The sequence below is a fragment of the Leptosomus discolor genome, chromosome 14, assembly GCF_034619465.1.
Source record: "Leptosomus discolor isolate bLepDis1 chromosome 14, bLepDis1.hap2, whole genome shotgun sequence".
Classification (NCBI taxonomy): domain Eukaryota; kingdom Metazoa; phylum Chordata; class Aves; order Leptosomiformes; family Leptosomidae; genus Leptosomus; species Leptosomus discolor.
In genome coordinates, this window is record NC_141404.1 from 10796575 (window position 1) to 10811642 (window position 15068).

At 35.4% G+C, this 15068-nt stretch overlaps 1 protein-coding gene across 1 annotated transcript in view; it reads left to right on the forward strand.

The window, feature by feature from the left end:
* MRTFB (myocardin related transcription factor B) overlaps positions 1-15068 on the forward strand; it is a 56324-nt gene that overhangs the window by 23861 nt on the left and 17395 nt on the right. Inside the window, exons 2-6 of the mRNA XM_086472875.1 lie at positions 2921-2986; positions 5485-5540; positions 6112-6187; positions 7265-7426; positions 8001-8185. Of these exons, the coding sequence (XP_086329001.1) occupies positions 2921-2986; positions 5485-5540; positions 6112-6187; positions 7265-7426; positions 8001-8185 (545 nt within the window). The remainder of the gene's footprint in view (positions 1-2920; positions 2987-5484; positions 5541-6111; positions 6188-7264; positions 7427-8000; positions 8186-15068) is intronic.

Here is a 15068-nt window from a genome sequence, read left to right on the forward strand (position 1 = left end):
AGTGATAACATTCCTGCACCTGTTGCAGTAATACCAGCATTCGCTTGTTGATCCACTATGTCCCAGGTGATGGCATTGAAAAAAATACTAATTCTGATTTACTTACTGTGTCACATGATGTCTATCAGCTCTACCCTCGACATAACTGACGTTGGAGCGGGTCATTCTTCTTGAAGACCTTGAGCCTGAAATAGAGGCATATGTTTAAAACTGACTTGTAACTAGGTAAAAAACTTGGTAGACAGATTTGTAGCGTGTTTAGTATTCCAAGAAAGCCAAAGTTAAGTATGGTGTAAATTTGGACCAAATACAGCTGTATGGCATGGATGAGATTCCTGCCCAGAGCAGGACATGTGTTTCAACCCTTTCCATGGCTTCCTAGTTGTGTAAAAGGAAGCATAGTTTGACTGAAGAACAGAAGAAAGTCAAATTTTAATCTACTCGAGACCAAAAATATTTGGTTTGAAATACAGTAGTCTTGCCATGCTGTTTATAAATTTTCTTTTGCATCATTTGGATGGGTAAATCTTATTTAAGATTTTTAAGGGGATCGTCCATTTAGTTTTAAGACTAACCCTGAGCTTTTGTGATTTTACGGATGTGAGCAAGAGAATTCAAAACAAGAATGTATCAGAGTTTTTTGCTTTCCTGTAAACACCACATCAATTAGTGAACTTTTCAGTGCTTTATGCTAGTGCAGCAAGAAATCGTTAGAAGTAGCCCCATGGATAGAAGCTTAACATTGTAACATTGCATCATATGCTTAAAATGCATTTCCATTGAAATGTGCATTTCTTGGGTTTTTCTGTAGGAATGGTCTAAGGCCTGACCCAATACATCATTTTTTCTTAATTCACACTTACTTATATAAAGCTTGTGGATTTTTAAAGTTGGATGTACAGTTGCATAAACGTGGTTTGCATTTTTGGGGACAGATTAGACCATTTGGACTTAGAAACCCAGAAAGATTTGAACTTTCTCTACCCATGCTCTGAACTTACTGAAGTACGCAGCTATCTGTACTACACCATACGCCAAACCCAGCCTAGGAAGTGCTGCTGGAAGGAGTGTGGAACAGCACCATTTGAGTTGGTTCAAGACTTCAAGCAGTACAAGTTTGCATCTACTAGTAAGAGATTTGTAAGAAGAGGTCATGGCTTACCTGGAGCCATGTAAAATTAAGGAAGACCAAAAATAAATCATTCAAACTATTATAGCTTCAGTTAACTTTTGACAGTCATTTAATATTACTTGGAAAATCCAATTCATTACTTAAAGCAGGTATTTTAAAGTTTACAGAGGAACTCAGTACATTTTGGATGGCTTTCTTACATTTTACTATTACTACTTTTGCATTCTCCCGTCTCTGTCCTTTGTAATTCTTCTGTAACAATACTGTAAAGTTACACAACTGCTGTGCCACAGCCCTGAAATGTTTGTATTTAAATTCTCAATGTATGTGTGACACAAGTAGATAATGCCCTTGTTTTCAGGACTTCCTATTCCCAGTTTTAATGCTTTAGCCAGAAGAGTATCCTTCCTGTACTGTAGAACAGGAAATAAGCTGGTTCCTTTTAAATTCTGAAAACAATGAACTTTGTCCTTAGCCTAATTTTTTAGAAATTACATTCATTTTGATGTTTTGGACAATGCAGTAGTTTGTTTTGTTTCCTTGTGAAATACAATGGGAACAGAATGTCATAATCTTACATCTATAATAAAGCTATCAAGGCAGAATTTAAGAATGTAAATATTACATCTTTCATATTTTTTCTTTTTCTTGACTATCTCTTGTTAAAAAAATGAAATTTTGCATTAGTGTGATGGCTACACGTGTCTAAGAAATAATGAAGCACTATGATAAATTAACACAGAAACAATGGGAAAGGAACAATAGAAGAAACAAACAATTACTTTTTTTTCTTTTTTTTTTTTCCTGGTGAAAATTGACAGAAAAGTCCCAATATTTGAAAGTACGAGGCCTTTATGTCTATGTCCTCCTCCAGGTTTTGTGTAGTTCCTGGTATAGTATTTAATGTGTGTCACATTGGTTATCCTTACCGTAACAATAAGGTGAGAACTTTTGCACATTTTATTAAATGTAATGCAACATATGAAGTTGCCTCTGAAATTGTAAAGAATTTTTCCAAATCTGACACTATTAGATTTATTTGGTCCTTGAAATAATTATGATAACACACATCACAATCAGGAGAACAGCATTTTCAGATGTTTGGAGAGGGGATAAAATCTGATGATATCACTTTTTTGTGTTTTCAAATAAGCCAGGTAAAATCTAGCTTCTCTTCAGTTTCTTGTGTTTCAGCAAGACTTAGTTAAATGTACAATAACCCTTTATATTAAAAAAAAAAAAAATCCATAAGGAAAAACAGTCAACCAAACAGATACAGCTTTTCTTTTAAAATGCTCTGCAAACGTAATTTCTATTTCAGCGTAGTGCAGTCATGTATAATTGGTTTAAGACATGCAAGAAGGCTATATAATCATCATGTGTTGCAGTTTATGATACAAACTCTTTATACTTCACTATGTCTTCTTGAATCTAAGAGTAATGTTAGAAGGGGAAAAAAAGTCCTAGATTTAGGTGTATACTTAATACCTCTTATGAGGCCTAGGTGATAGGAAAAGTGGATGTACGTGTGAGATACAGTCCCTTTATCAGACAGACCAAACAGCAGCAAACTCCGATAGAACTAGGGATTGGAAGCAGTCACTCCAAAGTGCGTTAATAGCAGTTGATCTTTAATGTCAGGTGTCTCACAGGTTACTGTCAGGTTTGAATACATACAGAAAAAATATTTCTAAAGTTGAAATACTTGGTATCTTTTGAGTGAGTTTTTTGTACTTTTAGAAGGATAGTATGCTTACATATGAATGAATGATTGTTTTCTTTTGCCAGTGCTTCAGCTGAGGCTGCAACAAAGACGGACACGAGAACAGCTGGTGGACCAGGGCATCATGCCACGTAAGACATTGTTTCCAGTACTTGTATTACTATACTGTATTAATAATGAACTGAATATATAAAATAATGAAGATAAGCATTTCTGTAAGAATCATTAAAAGTAACTTTCACATTTGAAAAGACTTGTGGGATCCTTTTCGTAATCTGAATAAGCATGAAGTATATTCGTCATGCTTACCTAATGTTTCAATTAAAACAGAGATTGCCATGAAAAGGCAAGAATTTGCAGACATGGTCTGATTCTGCTTTTATTTTCTGTCTTTACATTATGACTAATCTTAATGAAATATATTGAACTATATAAATGAGTGGACATCAATAAGAAAGCCAGCAGTCTTCAAAGAGTAGCATGGCAAGGGCTGCCAAACAGAAACAAAGGACACGTAGAGGTTGTGACTGATGCCTTCTGTGTCAGATCTTGCACACGCAATGGTAGCTGCGATGTTACGGGACACACAGCAGTGGATCAGGCTGGGCATCGTACACTGAATCATGTGACTCGCTGCAGAAGCTTCTGTGCCTAGGCCTTTCTTTCTGAGTATGAATACATTTCCAAGAATATGGGAAGAGGCTTTGGTTTTTTGGTTTTGGGGTTTGTTGGTTAGTTGCTTTGTGGTTGTTTTTTTGGTTTGGTTTTCTGTGGGGGGTTGTTTGTGGTTGGGTTTTTTTTTTGGTTTTTTTTTTTTTTAGAAAATTGGTTTGGTTTTAGAACATTTTTTCCAGTTGCCAGAAGTTCCTGATCAACTTGCCACATCTGGCAAACTGTCCAAATTGGTGTAAGAGTTTTGTATTCTCTTCTAAAACAAAGATTATATAGTGGTAAAAATTCAACAAATGCCTTTAGATGCTATCTTTGGAAGAGTTAAGATGCTGCTGATCACCTTAGTGGGAAGTGTCTCACTTAAGGCAACAGCGTCACCAAGTTCATAAATAGAGTTGGAGATGTATTTGTGATTTCAGGATTCTGTAATGCTGAGCTTCTGACTCTGGCCTGGCTACCTACCATCCTGACAGCTATGCAAGAAGTTATCAGTTCTTCAGTAAACCATTTTTATCTCTAACTCTCTTCTACCACTGGAATTTAATTGCATGACATACGGCTTTGACAAGCAAATAATGTTTGTAAATTTGGATATTTGTTACATTTGTTACGTCTGAACTCACAGCACTTAAATTTTGAAAGTACCTGATTGGCATGCTTTATGCAATTGCACTTTATTGCCAGAGTCCATTTCCTCCTTTATTGATTTCAGTCTGTTAAGAGATGATGGTTGTTCCAGCAGCAGCACTTATGATATCTAAAATCAATTTAGGAATCACAAGAGGGTCCTCCTGAATATGGATAGCCTAGAATTCAACTGCAGTTAACTCTTAGAGCAGTTTTGGCATTCGTCCACTTGGGCTCCCAATGACTGTGCTAATTGTTTAGTATAACATCTTCTGACTTGTTTTGGAGATCAGCCTGGCCTCAGAATGAGTGGTGCACACAAAACATTGAGAATCCCTAAGTGGACAGTGTGGGATGAGACTGGGCTGAAGTTAAGAGGTCCAAGTTGTCAAAAGATTCACCTGTGAAAGGTGTTTTTTCTTAAAACAAACAAACAAAAACCCCAGCCGTTGAAAACATATCAAAATTGTGTCAAGTTATTAAAAATAGTCCAGTGTGCACTAGCTTGAAAGCCCATTATCTTAAATCTATTCTCTTCTTGAGGGTTTCTGAGTATTCAGCAGACTGCAGATTGCTTTGCTAAAGCATCTTCACTTTCCCAGGTCTGTAGTGTTCATTATCTTCAGGAACGGAAGGATCTGTTTCTTTTTGAGTGAAACCTCGGGAAAAACTTCTAAACTGTCAAAAAGTGTTAAAGATTTTGTTTTGCAGTATCTTAGATCTGCCAAAAATGTGGCAAATAAGATGGATTATGCCTGCTGCCATTTCACTTCTTTTCAACAAGCCAAGAACTTTACAATTCATATTATTTCTAGCTGAATAGTCGTTTTTACTCTTTTTGGCTATTTAGCAGCTAACCATCATTCTGTTTTCTAATCTGAACATTTGGGGCTTCTACAAATATTTTTTTAAAGATCAGCACAAATAGTTCTTAAGGGACAGTCCAGTTCTCTCTAGTAACAGCAAGTATGAGGTATAGACAGATAGTAAATACTGTGGAATAAATGAAATGGTATTTTGGCATTCTGAACCTTACCTCATAAAATTTCTACTGTGGAACAGTTTTGGTAAATAGACTCTGGTGTACATAGGGAAAAAGTTATTTGAAAAGATAGTATTTGTTAAAATTGAATATTCCACTACTATGTATAGGTGTGTTGCTTATCTCTGTTAAATGTAAGTGAACGCAACTAGCATGAGTCAAATGTAAGCCTGGTCAGATGCAAACACAACTCTGAGATGGTGTTAAACACCCATGCACACATAATGGTTAGGGTATTTCTTTTGGAAGTCACTTCCTGTCAATTTAACTCTTACTCTCCCTTCACAGCTTTGAAAAGTCCAGCTGCATTCCATGAGCAGATAAAGAGCCTGGAGCGAGCCAGGGTAAACCACTTCATGTAAACTTGTTATTAACATCTGAAAATGGATAGTCAGTTGTATGTGATACTAAATTCTCCAAGTTCATGAGAAAATTATTACCGTTACAGTCATAATGTGCTTTTATCTTGGAAGAATCCATTAAAGTAAAATACTGGTGTCAAATCTGAGATGAACTTTCGTAGTCCATCACACGGATCAAGGTGGGGACATAGACTTATGGTCATACTGTAATACAGAGCTACCTCCGGTTAAGAATAGGATTCTTGGGTAAATTGTGCTTGTACAGAATTTCTGTAGAAAATGTATACTATTGTGATTTTGTGTAGTATGTATGTATGGGATCAAATCCAGAAACAATCCCAACTTGTTTGGGGAGAACACAAATTCATTAGCACTGCTTAACTGACAAAGAAACAGAACAAACCAAACCCCTCTACTGCCCATGTTCTAACAGTGATGTCCATCTGTCTGAATGCAACTGCAAATATTCATGGACTGGACATCAGTGATTTATCAAACTACTTTGATTTTTCTAGTAAACAGTAGTTAATGTTATTTCCTCATTTCTTTAAAGACTGAAAATTTTTTGAAGCACAAGATTCGCAGCAGGCCGGACCGGTCTGAGCTGGTCAGAATGCACATCCTCGAAGGTATGTACCCAGCTGTATATACCTTTTAAGCTGCTATTAGAAGGAACTTCTGGTATGCACTTGGTTTTCTAACTGAATTAGGCTTTGATATGAATTATTTCTAAAGGTTTATATGCTCTATTTCTCTTCTTCTACAGTGTCTACTGTAATCTGTATTCTAAGTCTGTATAATAATAGATAGACCTATGGCACTGAAAGTATCATTAACTGTGTATTTGTTTGCAATTGCGTGTGGCTTTTATTCTATAATGGTAGTTATACCATGGTGTATGTACATGTAGTGTATATATTGCTTCAATTTCTACACATACCCTAAAATAAGATGACAGCCTTGTATTTCACCCACCATCACCATCACCCAAACAGTCTTTCATAAACTTGACTTTTACCCTGCCTTGTTATTTTCCTTGTTGTTCAGGTCATTTGAAACAGCAGTCTTTTTATGAATGGGGCTCTATTACTGAGTTTCACCGTAATCTTACCAAATACAGAAATTTCCGAATAACTGTAATCCAAGTCAATTCAATAGCCATTAGTTTTCAAAACATGCATTTGGATACTAAATGCAGATAGAAATATCCATATTGATAGATCATACCCATATTGACAGACTATCTCCTTATTTTCATTGAAATACAATTTTGAAGACTCCATTTTGTGCTAAAGCTATTTTTAAATGTAAACTTTTTAAGATGTCAAGAGAGAATCCAAAAATCAATGGATTACTTAAACCTTTACCATAGGTAAACCATCAGAGCAGCATATGCTATCTTCAGATTATAATTAGCGTTTGTTATTTTATGTTCCCTGCTTTATGGTTGGACATTATACAAGTGCTTACCAAAAGTATTACTGCTGTTAAAAACAATGTTGTATTTATAGAAAAACACGGTTATGGGGATGAACAACATGTACTCATAAAATCTTATTTTTGCTTTATAACTTGAGAATTTTCAGAATACTACTTGCCTACGTTTGATAAAAGCAGAATGGTTATTGCAAAGACCAGACAATGTTGTTTGTCATTACATTCAAGAAGAGAAGGAGCAGAATATTTAAATCAGTCTATCTTTTTAGAGACTTTTGCAGAGCCTTCACTACAAGCCACTCAGATGAAACTGAAGAGAGCTCGGTTGGCAGATGATCTGAATGAGAAGATTGCTCAGAGGCCTGGCCCTATGGAACTGGTGGAAAAAAATATTCTTCCTGTAGACTCCAGCGTTAAAGAAGCTATTATAGGCAAGTAGAAGTCTCACAGCTTCTGTTACCTGTATGGGATTGTGCAAAATAATAATTTGACTCTTGAGGGTAAAGCTCACTAGAAGAAAACATACTCATAGTTTATTACTACTTATACTTTCAGCTTCTGAGTCCTAAACTTGGTCATCATTTAATTAAAGTTATCCTATTTTTATTCAAAACTAAGTTAGAATTATATAGTTGTAGTATAATGCTGTCTTTGAAAAGACTTGTTTCTTAATAAAAATTATTACAAAATAATCAAACTGATTAAAGATTGAGTAACGGCCACATACATCTTAGGTGTCTGTGCGCACTCCACCTATGTTGAACATACCTTTCAATCTCTTATTAAAACAACTTCTGCTATGCATTTAGTTTAATTGAGTCCTTGAATATGATTTAATATGGCTGTCATTATATTAAAAACACAATAAATACTTACATATCATATGTTTAGATTGTGCTGAAAACGTAATTTTCCAGCAATTAGCTAATTCTGCCACCAATGTCTAAATTTAATTTGTGTAACTAAAAAAAAATTGTTTTGCTTGTTTCTTTGTAAACATTCTAGCAGTTGGACAAGAGAGTTATCCTCAAGCTTTGGATGATTATTCATTTGATGAAGACAGCAGTGATGCTTTATCACCAGATCAGCCAGCCAGCCAAGAATCCCAGGGTTCAGCAGCTTCCCCCGGTGAGCCAAAACCAGGTGACTCACCATCACCAGTAGCACCAAATACTACTACGTCAACACAGGTACGATTCTCAAATGTTGAAACAAAATCTTCACAGTATGTTTTTTGGCACTATAGAAATGGTGCACAGTTTCCTATGGAATTAATACATTTCCTGTTGCGAAGGAGTGTCAGGGACTCCATTTTCTGTTTGGGAGTGTGTAGACTAGAACTCTGTCTTAGCTGTTGGCAATGATGAAATTCCCATAGACTGTAGTAAAGTCATAAATTCACTGAAATTCATTATGGCCTGTAAAAGATCTACAGCTTTCCCAGAAGTTGTTTAAAAGGTCATGTCCATGGTTTACTCCAGCTGTTACTGATTACTTAATGTCTGTCTTCATTCTGGGCAAGGTCTTGAACTCGTTTAGAATTAAACTTAGCTGAAAAACAGCAGTTGACATCAGTTCCATTATCTCGAGAAAAGCCCATAAAAAAATAAGGTTTCCCACATAATTTAAATGTTCTCTCCTACAGTTTTAAAATACTGCCTAAGGAATTTACTATTTAAGAAATTAAATTAACCTTTATGTTGATTTTTCTATGAGGTTTTTTTGTATTTTCTCGAGTTACTTACAAAGAAAGGAAAGTAACTAAGTCTGCCATGGCGGATAAAATGTTGTCTTTATAATAAAGCATTTAAATGTGTCAGGATTTAAAGAACAGTGAATTGGAATGAAAACAGTTCCGAGTTTTCAAAAGGGTTGCAAAAATTAGTTTTGAAAGAGAATTCTTACAACAGTTTAATTTTGTGATTTGAAATGGACAGTAACGTCACCTACCCCATCTCTAAACACATCAAAAAAGTGCTGGTGTAAAATAATTTGCCAAATAGTAATGAAAGAAAGATCATGTGCTACAAATTAATTTCTTTTATCTTCTATTAGCTATTGAAACCACAGGGTTATATGCAAATCATACAGTTATCTGGATGCTTTCTACAATACCTTTTACAGTGCTCACTTCACAGATCTTTAATCGTCCCCTTTGAGTTAACTAGTAAGTTTATTCATTAGTGAGGTATATGTATTTATTCAAAGGTTATTTAGCTTAAATAGAATGTGTATTATGTTTCATGTGATACCTCAGCTAGTAATTTTAAACTCACTAATTTAAGCCCAGTTAAGAGGAGAAGGCTTTGCTTTTAACTATATTTCTGCAACTTTCATGGAACCTTTTCTCTGGATAGAGAAAGAGAACCAAATTAAGGGTCGAGTGGAGGGAAAGGCAAGCAAAGTCATCATACGTTGTCTGATGGCAGCTAGCTTGAATGGTCAGCAAACTCCAAACTTGCCAGATGTAACAGTGTTCATCTCCACGCATTAACAGCTTGGTTGTTTGAGACTGACAGAGCTAAGTAAATGACAAATTGTGCTTATATTCTGAGTTATACTTGTGTGGAGGAACCATCAGTTTGTATTTATGTGTTGAAATGAAGAGTAACAAAAATTTTGCCTTGTATCAATGCTGAATTAGTTGTTGAATCAAATTTACGCGTGTGCTGAGCAATCCTGAGCTAGAAAAAAGTCCTTGATCCTGAACTACTGTTTCTCCCAATAAGCTGATTTCCCTGTGGTACATAAATGAAAGCAGTATTATCAGAGAAAAATGATTTCTGTTTCAGATTGATGCATTTTACCATACTATCCATATTTACACTTCAATAAATTATTTAGTGGAAAGACTTTGGGTTATATATACAAAGTGACTTACAAATGACATTAGTTTAATAATGCTCCACTCAGCTTTCTGTACTTGATATCAGTATACCATGTGTGTATAACCAAACACAGAAATCTCAGTGATGTTGTCATTTCTGTTTAATTAGCTGAAAGGTTTTGTATTAATTTGAGCAGTATTCCTTAAGCAGAAAGTGGGGCTGATAGAAATTCAGAAGCTTTAGAACTTTAACTTCACTTCATGCACATCTGTATCTGGTGAAAACAAGATGTTTTAGCCTGTGGAACACAAACATTAAAATACTTCATTTTGAAGGAATTTAAGAATGTATCAAAATTTGACCATTATATGAATGGTACTCCATAAATGTGTAATATTCTTCAGGTTAATGTTGATCAACTGTAATTTATAACATTTTTTTTTTCAGGAGGACTGCTTAAGAGTGTTCCTTCATCACTTTACTACACAAACAGAAAAAAGATGCATAACTTTGCGGTTCAAATTATTTTCTTGCTTGTCTTTTTATTAAGCATTCTTTTAGACAATGCATTTATTTATATATTTAAAATCTCAGAGGATCCATACGTAGCAAAGCCAGGGCTCTCCATAGGGAACTTCACTGCAATTTATAAATTAAGACACAAACAAAAGATGTCAAAATGGAGTATTGAGTTCTTACTGTATAAAGTAATCTAAAATTAGACAGTTAAATATGAGATTAATATTGCCCCAAAGATGTTATTGTCTTAATGACCATGAATACTTGACAATTGAGTATTTCAGGATCTGGAATTACTCTCCTTGCTTTTATTATTACTATAGTAGATAGGAAAAGTGTTGCAAAGTTCATATTCAAAAACAATGCTGGACACCAAGTACGGCACATCCGTTTTATTTCATTGTTCCCTAGCATACAGGTTAAGATGTGAATTGGGTTTCATGTCAAGAGTATATAACTTGTGGTTTGTTTTCAATTTATCCAACTCATGAAATTAGATTCCTAAGTAAAGAGTTAGGTTCCTAGTGAAGAGTTAAATAAAAATCCTCAGAGCAGTACGCGCCAAAAGCTTTTCAAGTAGGAAGCATAAGACAGATAGGTGATTGCAACAACAAAATAACAGAGCGCTTGAACGTGAATGAAAAAGCACTTCAGATAGAACTTGAGTCCTTTGCTTACGGCTTTCATAACATGTTACGGCTGCTTCTGTGCACAGATCTGAAATGTGAAGTTGCTGTTCTGCAGAATAAAACATACACTTCCCTTGTTGTTCCGTTTGAAATAAACAATAACGGCATGGCATGTCTCTACAGGAGATGTGTCTGGGAAATTGCTCCTTCATTCTTTTAATTTTCTCCGACAAATTTTACATTGTATTACAACATAAAATACAAAGAATATTTTGAAAACAGTGGAGTGCAGCCAGAGTTCTTTTCAAGGCTTACTCCTCCACAGGTTTCCAGGCCTCAGATGATGTAACATAACTTTGAGAACCTTCAGCTCTCGTTGACTGATGACCTAAAATTTACTTTAACCTGATGTATTTACATCTGGTAAGGATTAGGCATTTTAACCACACCACTCTAAAGAGGTCAAATTGTGATGTTCATAATTCTGAAGACATTAAACAGGTATCTTCAAAACAGCTGAAGTATTTTGCTTTATCAGACAGAATATAATGACTGTTTTTTTTAGTATATTGACTGAGGTTTGTGGACCTGCTAGATGCTTGTTTGCAGTTAGAAGAAAAGGCCCAGAAATCGTATTATCTGTAATGGGAGATGGAAGATCTGTTCAAAGGAAATAATCTTTTCATTACTTTGTGAAGTAAACAAGTTAAGAAGTTGAGACCTGTTAATTTAGGGGTTTGAATTTTAAAATTTTTCAAGTAAATAATATGGTTGCCTTATCTAATGCTTGTAGGTAAAATTGGGAAGTCTGTAAAAAGCTTTGTGTTTCATGTAGCCATTAATCCTCTGTAGGATAACAACTAAAGTAAGGAAAAAGTAATTTACTCTATGGCAAGAGGAGAATATTTAACACCATGATTTTCAAGCAATATGAATTATAGGGATGGTGGTAGTGGGGTTTTTTGTTTGTTTATTTTGATGGTTGGTTGGTTGTTTTTTAAAGTTACTAACTTTTCCATTTTAAAGTGTTTTCTTGTGCTGTCATTCTGGAGTTGTTTTCGTAGTCTATAACGGGTTGCTAAATAGTATGTTTGGAGTCAAGTTACTTGTTTGAGGTCAAGGAGGATCAGAATGATGAATGGTAAAAGACTGTGTAATGAATAAGCTGAAGTATCAAACATTGAAAATGGTTTTTAGATGGGACTTCAGGAAAAGAAAACTTAAGAACCAGTGAAAATCATGAGATCATTAGAGTTATCCTGTGCTTTATGGTAATACTGTACCTGACACTTTAAAGACAAACTTAAGTGCCTTTTTGAAATGTTACTGCTATAACTAGAATAAGCCTTTTAAACTTGATAGCAACAGGAGTGCAGTATGCTGGAATACAGCATCCAGAACCCTTTTTTAAAGGGCAAGTCCCTCTAAAGTCCCCTGCCAATTCTTATGCAAGTCCAGCAAATAACATACTGTGTAGATATCGGATGCTTTCCAGAGCAAACACTTTGAAAGTTGGATATAAAAATAGAGGCATTCATATCTTTAGCCCGCCACCATAAAGTGACACAACATCAAGACAGGCATGTGTGCAATGTTTCAGAGACCAGGCATGGCATACTAAATCCTGCCATTTAGTAAAGCAGTACCTGGAGCTTTTCCTCTCCGCGGCTGCACTACAGAAGGATCAGAAGCACTATACAGTTGATAGGTTACAGCAAGCTACCTATAGCTGCCTGTTCGAGCACGCAGCAAAATGTATAAAAGAAATGCAGAGATAGAAGGGAGAATTATTATCATTTACTTGTAAGCAAAAGGCAGAGAGCGTAGCGCCTGCAGCTTGATAATTGCCATCCCAGAAATACAAAAGAACCAGGACATAAAGTTGCAAAATGTGTACCAATTGTTTTTCTCAAATGGATTTAAGCCCTTTGTGGTACAATCTCATGGAAGAATAGTAGAGCATAGGAAGAAATGAAGTAGGGAGAAGTACCTGTCTGACTTAATTAGAATGCAAGGTTTTAGAATGTATTCTGGAGAAAAAGGATATTTACTGATTGGAATGTAAGGGAAATGGATGGGCTTTTATAAAAGGAACATTGTACTAGGTGATCTAATTGCTTTCTCAAACAACAGAAATACAACTGATTTCATCTGTCTGGATTTAATACTGTATGGTATTAAACTAGCAAAACTGGAGAGGATGGAGATTAGCAGAGACAGGACAAAGAGGGAAGTATTGGGTTGAAAGGAAGTTGGTAATAGTGCTCTACAGGAGTTGATTTGGGGACATGCTGGTTTCATGTTACCACTAACAACCTTGACATAAGAATGGGTCACATAACAAAAGCTGGAAGGCATAGTCAGCAGAGAGTTGGACTGTTGATATGCAGAAAGAACTGGTTGATTTGGCTTTTAGGAGAGAAATGGAATTCCAATAGAATGGAGTAGTTCTTAAAAAGAAAAAATAGACGCACCTTCCCATGAAAAAGAAATGTGGAAGCCTGGAGACTCTGGCTCAAAAGGGATCTGAGGAGGAAGACAATTGGGGTGCAGTGGCCAGCAGTTGACTGTGAGCTACTGTGTACTTCCTCTGTAAAACTGCAAGTATGTCAGAAGAGGTGATTCCAGTAGAAGTGTTAATGCCACTGTAAGGATCCAGTGAGACCCCATATGGGTCTCCATATGGAATATCCTATACGTTTCCAGTTACTTATGTATAAGAAAGACTAATGAAAACTGTAACAGGAACAGGAAAAGTGATGAAAAATCTCTTCTGTGAGAAAAGAATAAAAATTCATCTGTGTAGCTAGAAAAACAAGGGCTGAGATCTGTTTATGTACAGAGTCTATATCACATCAGAGGGATATTCAGTACAGAAGGAAATTGGTTTTAAATCAGAAAATAATTTCAGCACAGAAAAAATTGATATAACAAAGTTAAGCTCAGTGAAGTTTGGTTATTATGTAGGAAAACTTTTGGGAATTTTCTGGTAGGCATAGTGGTGCCAGGAAGAAGAAGAATAATAAAAAAGTCCGAAGCCTATATGGAATTTTCTAAGTTTATAGAAGAAATTACACACATGATGTTTGTAACAGCAAGGGAACAAACTCAGTAGAGTTCAGGCTACTGGATTTTACCTACACAGTAATATAATGGTGCTGGCAGTCAAATACAGAAGAAATGCGCCTCCTGGCACAGTCAGAGGTGTGGTTGCCATGAAAATACAATCAGAAGCTGTCTCTTCAAAATCCACCTGCTCTGCTGCTGCATGATCATTCTGAAACAAGAAGTTCATTTTCCTATCTTGATGTTTGACCTTCATGAAAGAGAGGCTCTTCTGACAGTACTGGTTTGGGTGGTAAGATTCTCCTTGTGACTTCAGAGACAGAAAATAGTGAAGGCCTCAATTCTAGAGTAATAAGGCAGCATAACTTCAGTAGCTGCTTCAGTGTATATGTAGTGTGTCTAGAGTCAAATTTTAATGTTGCTTCAGAGAAAGAACAAATGGTGGTATCTGCTGACAATGCATTCCATTCTTCCTTTAATTATTTTTAACCCTTATCCTTTTGTTTATAATTACTAAAATTTCATTTGAACTATTCTTCTGTACTTAGTTGCACTAGTTATATTTTAAAAATCTGTAATTCTTTGGTTCTAGAAGCCTTCATATATGAAACTTGGTAACGCTAACAAGAAAAAAAAATTGACATAACCTTTTCCTGTAGTTCTGACTGATTAACTTGAAGAGAAGGTTTCTTTTTTATCCTTATGCCAGGAGCTAAAGTACTTGAATGACAGCTGTCAGTTCTAGAATAATTTTGCAATTATAAAGTTAAGAACTGGCATCAATTAGTTAATATGATTCTGTGCTACCAATGAGAGACAAACACATATTATGAGCAGTTTAAGTAAAATGCTCCTGACTTGAATGGGTGAGGTTACTTCTGAAGGTCCTTCCAGCTCTTTTTTTTTTATCATTTTGTAAGAAAGACAGCAAGAAAATGTTTTCATGGTATTTCTTTATTTGTTTTCATGTATGTTAAAAGGAGAAAAGAATTCTGCAAATCAGAACAACAGTGGAAGGGTTGTGAAAACAA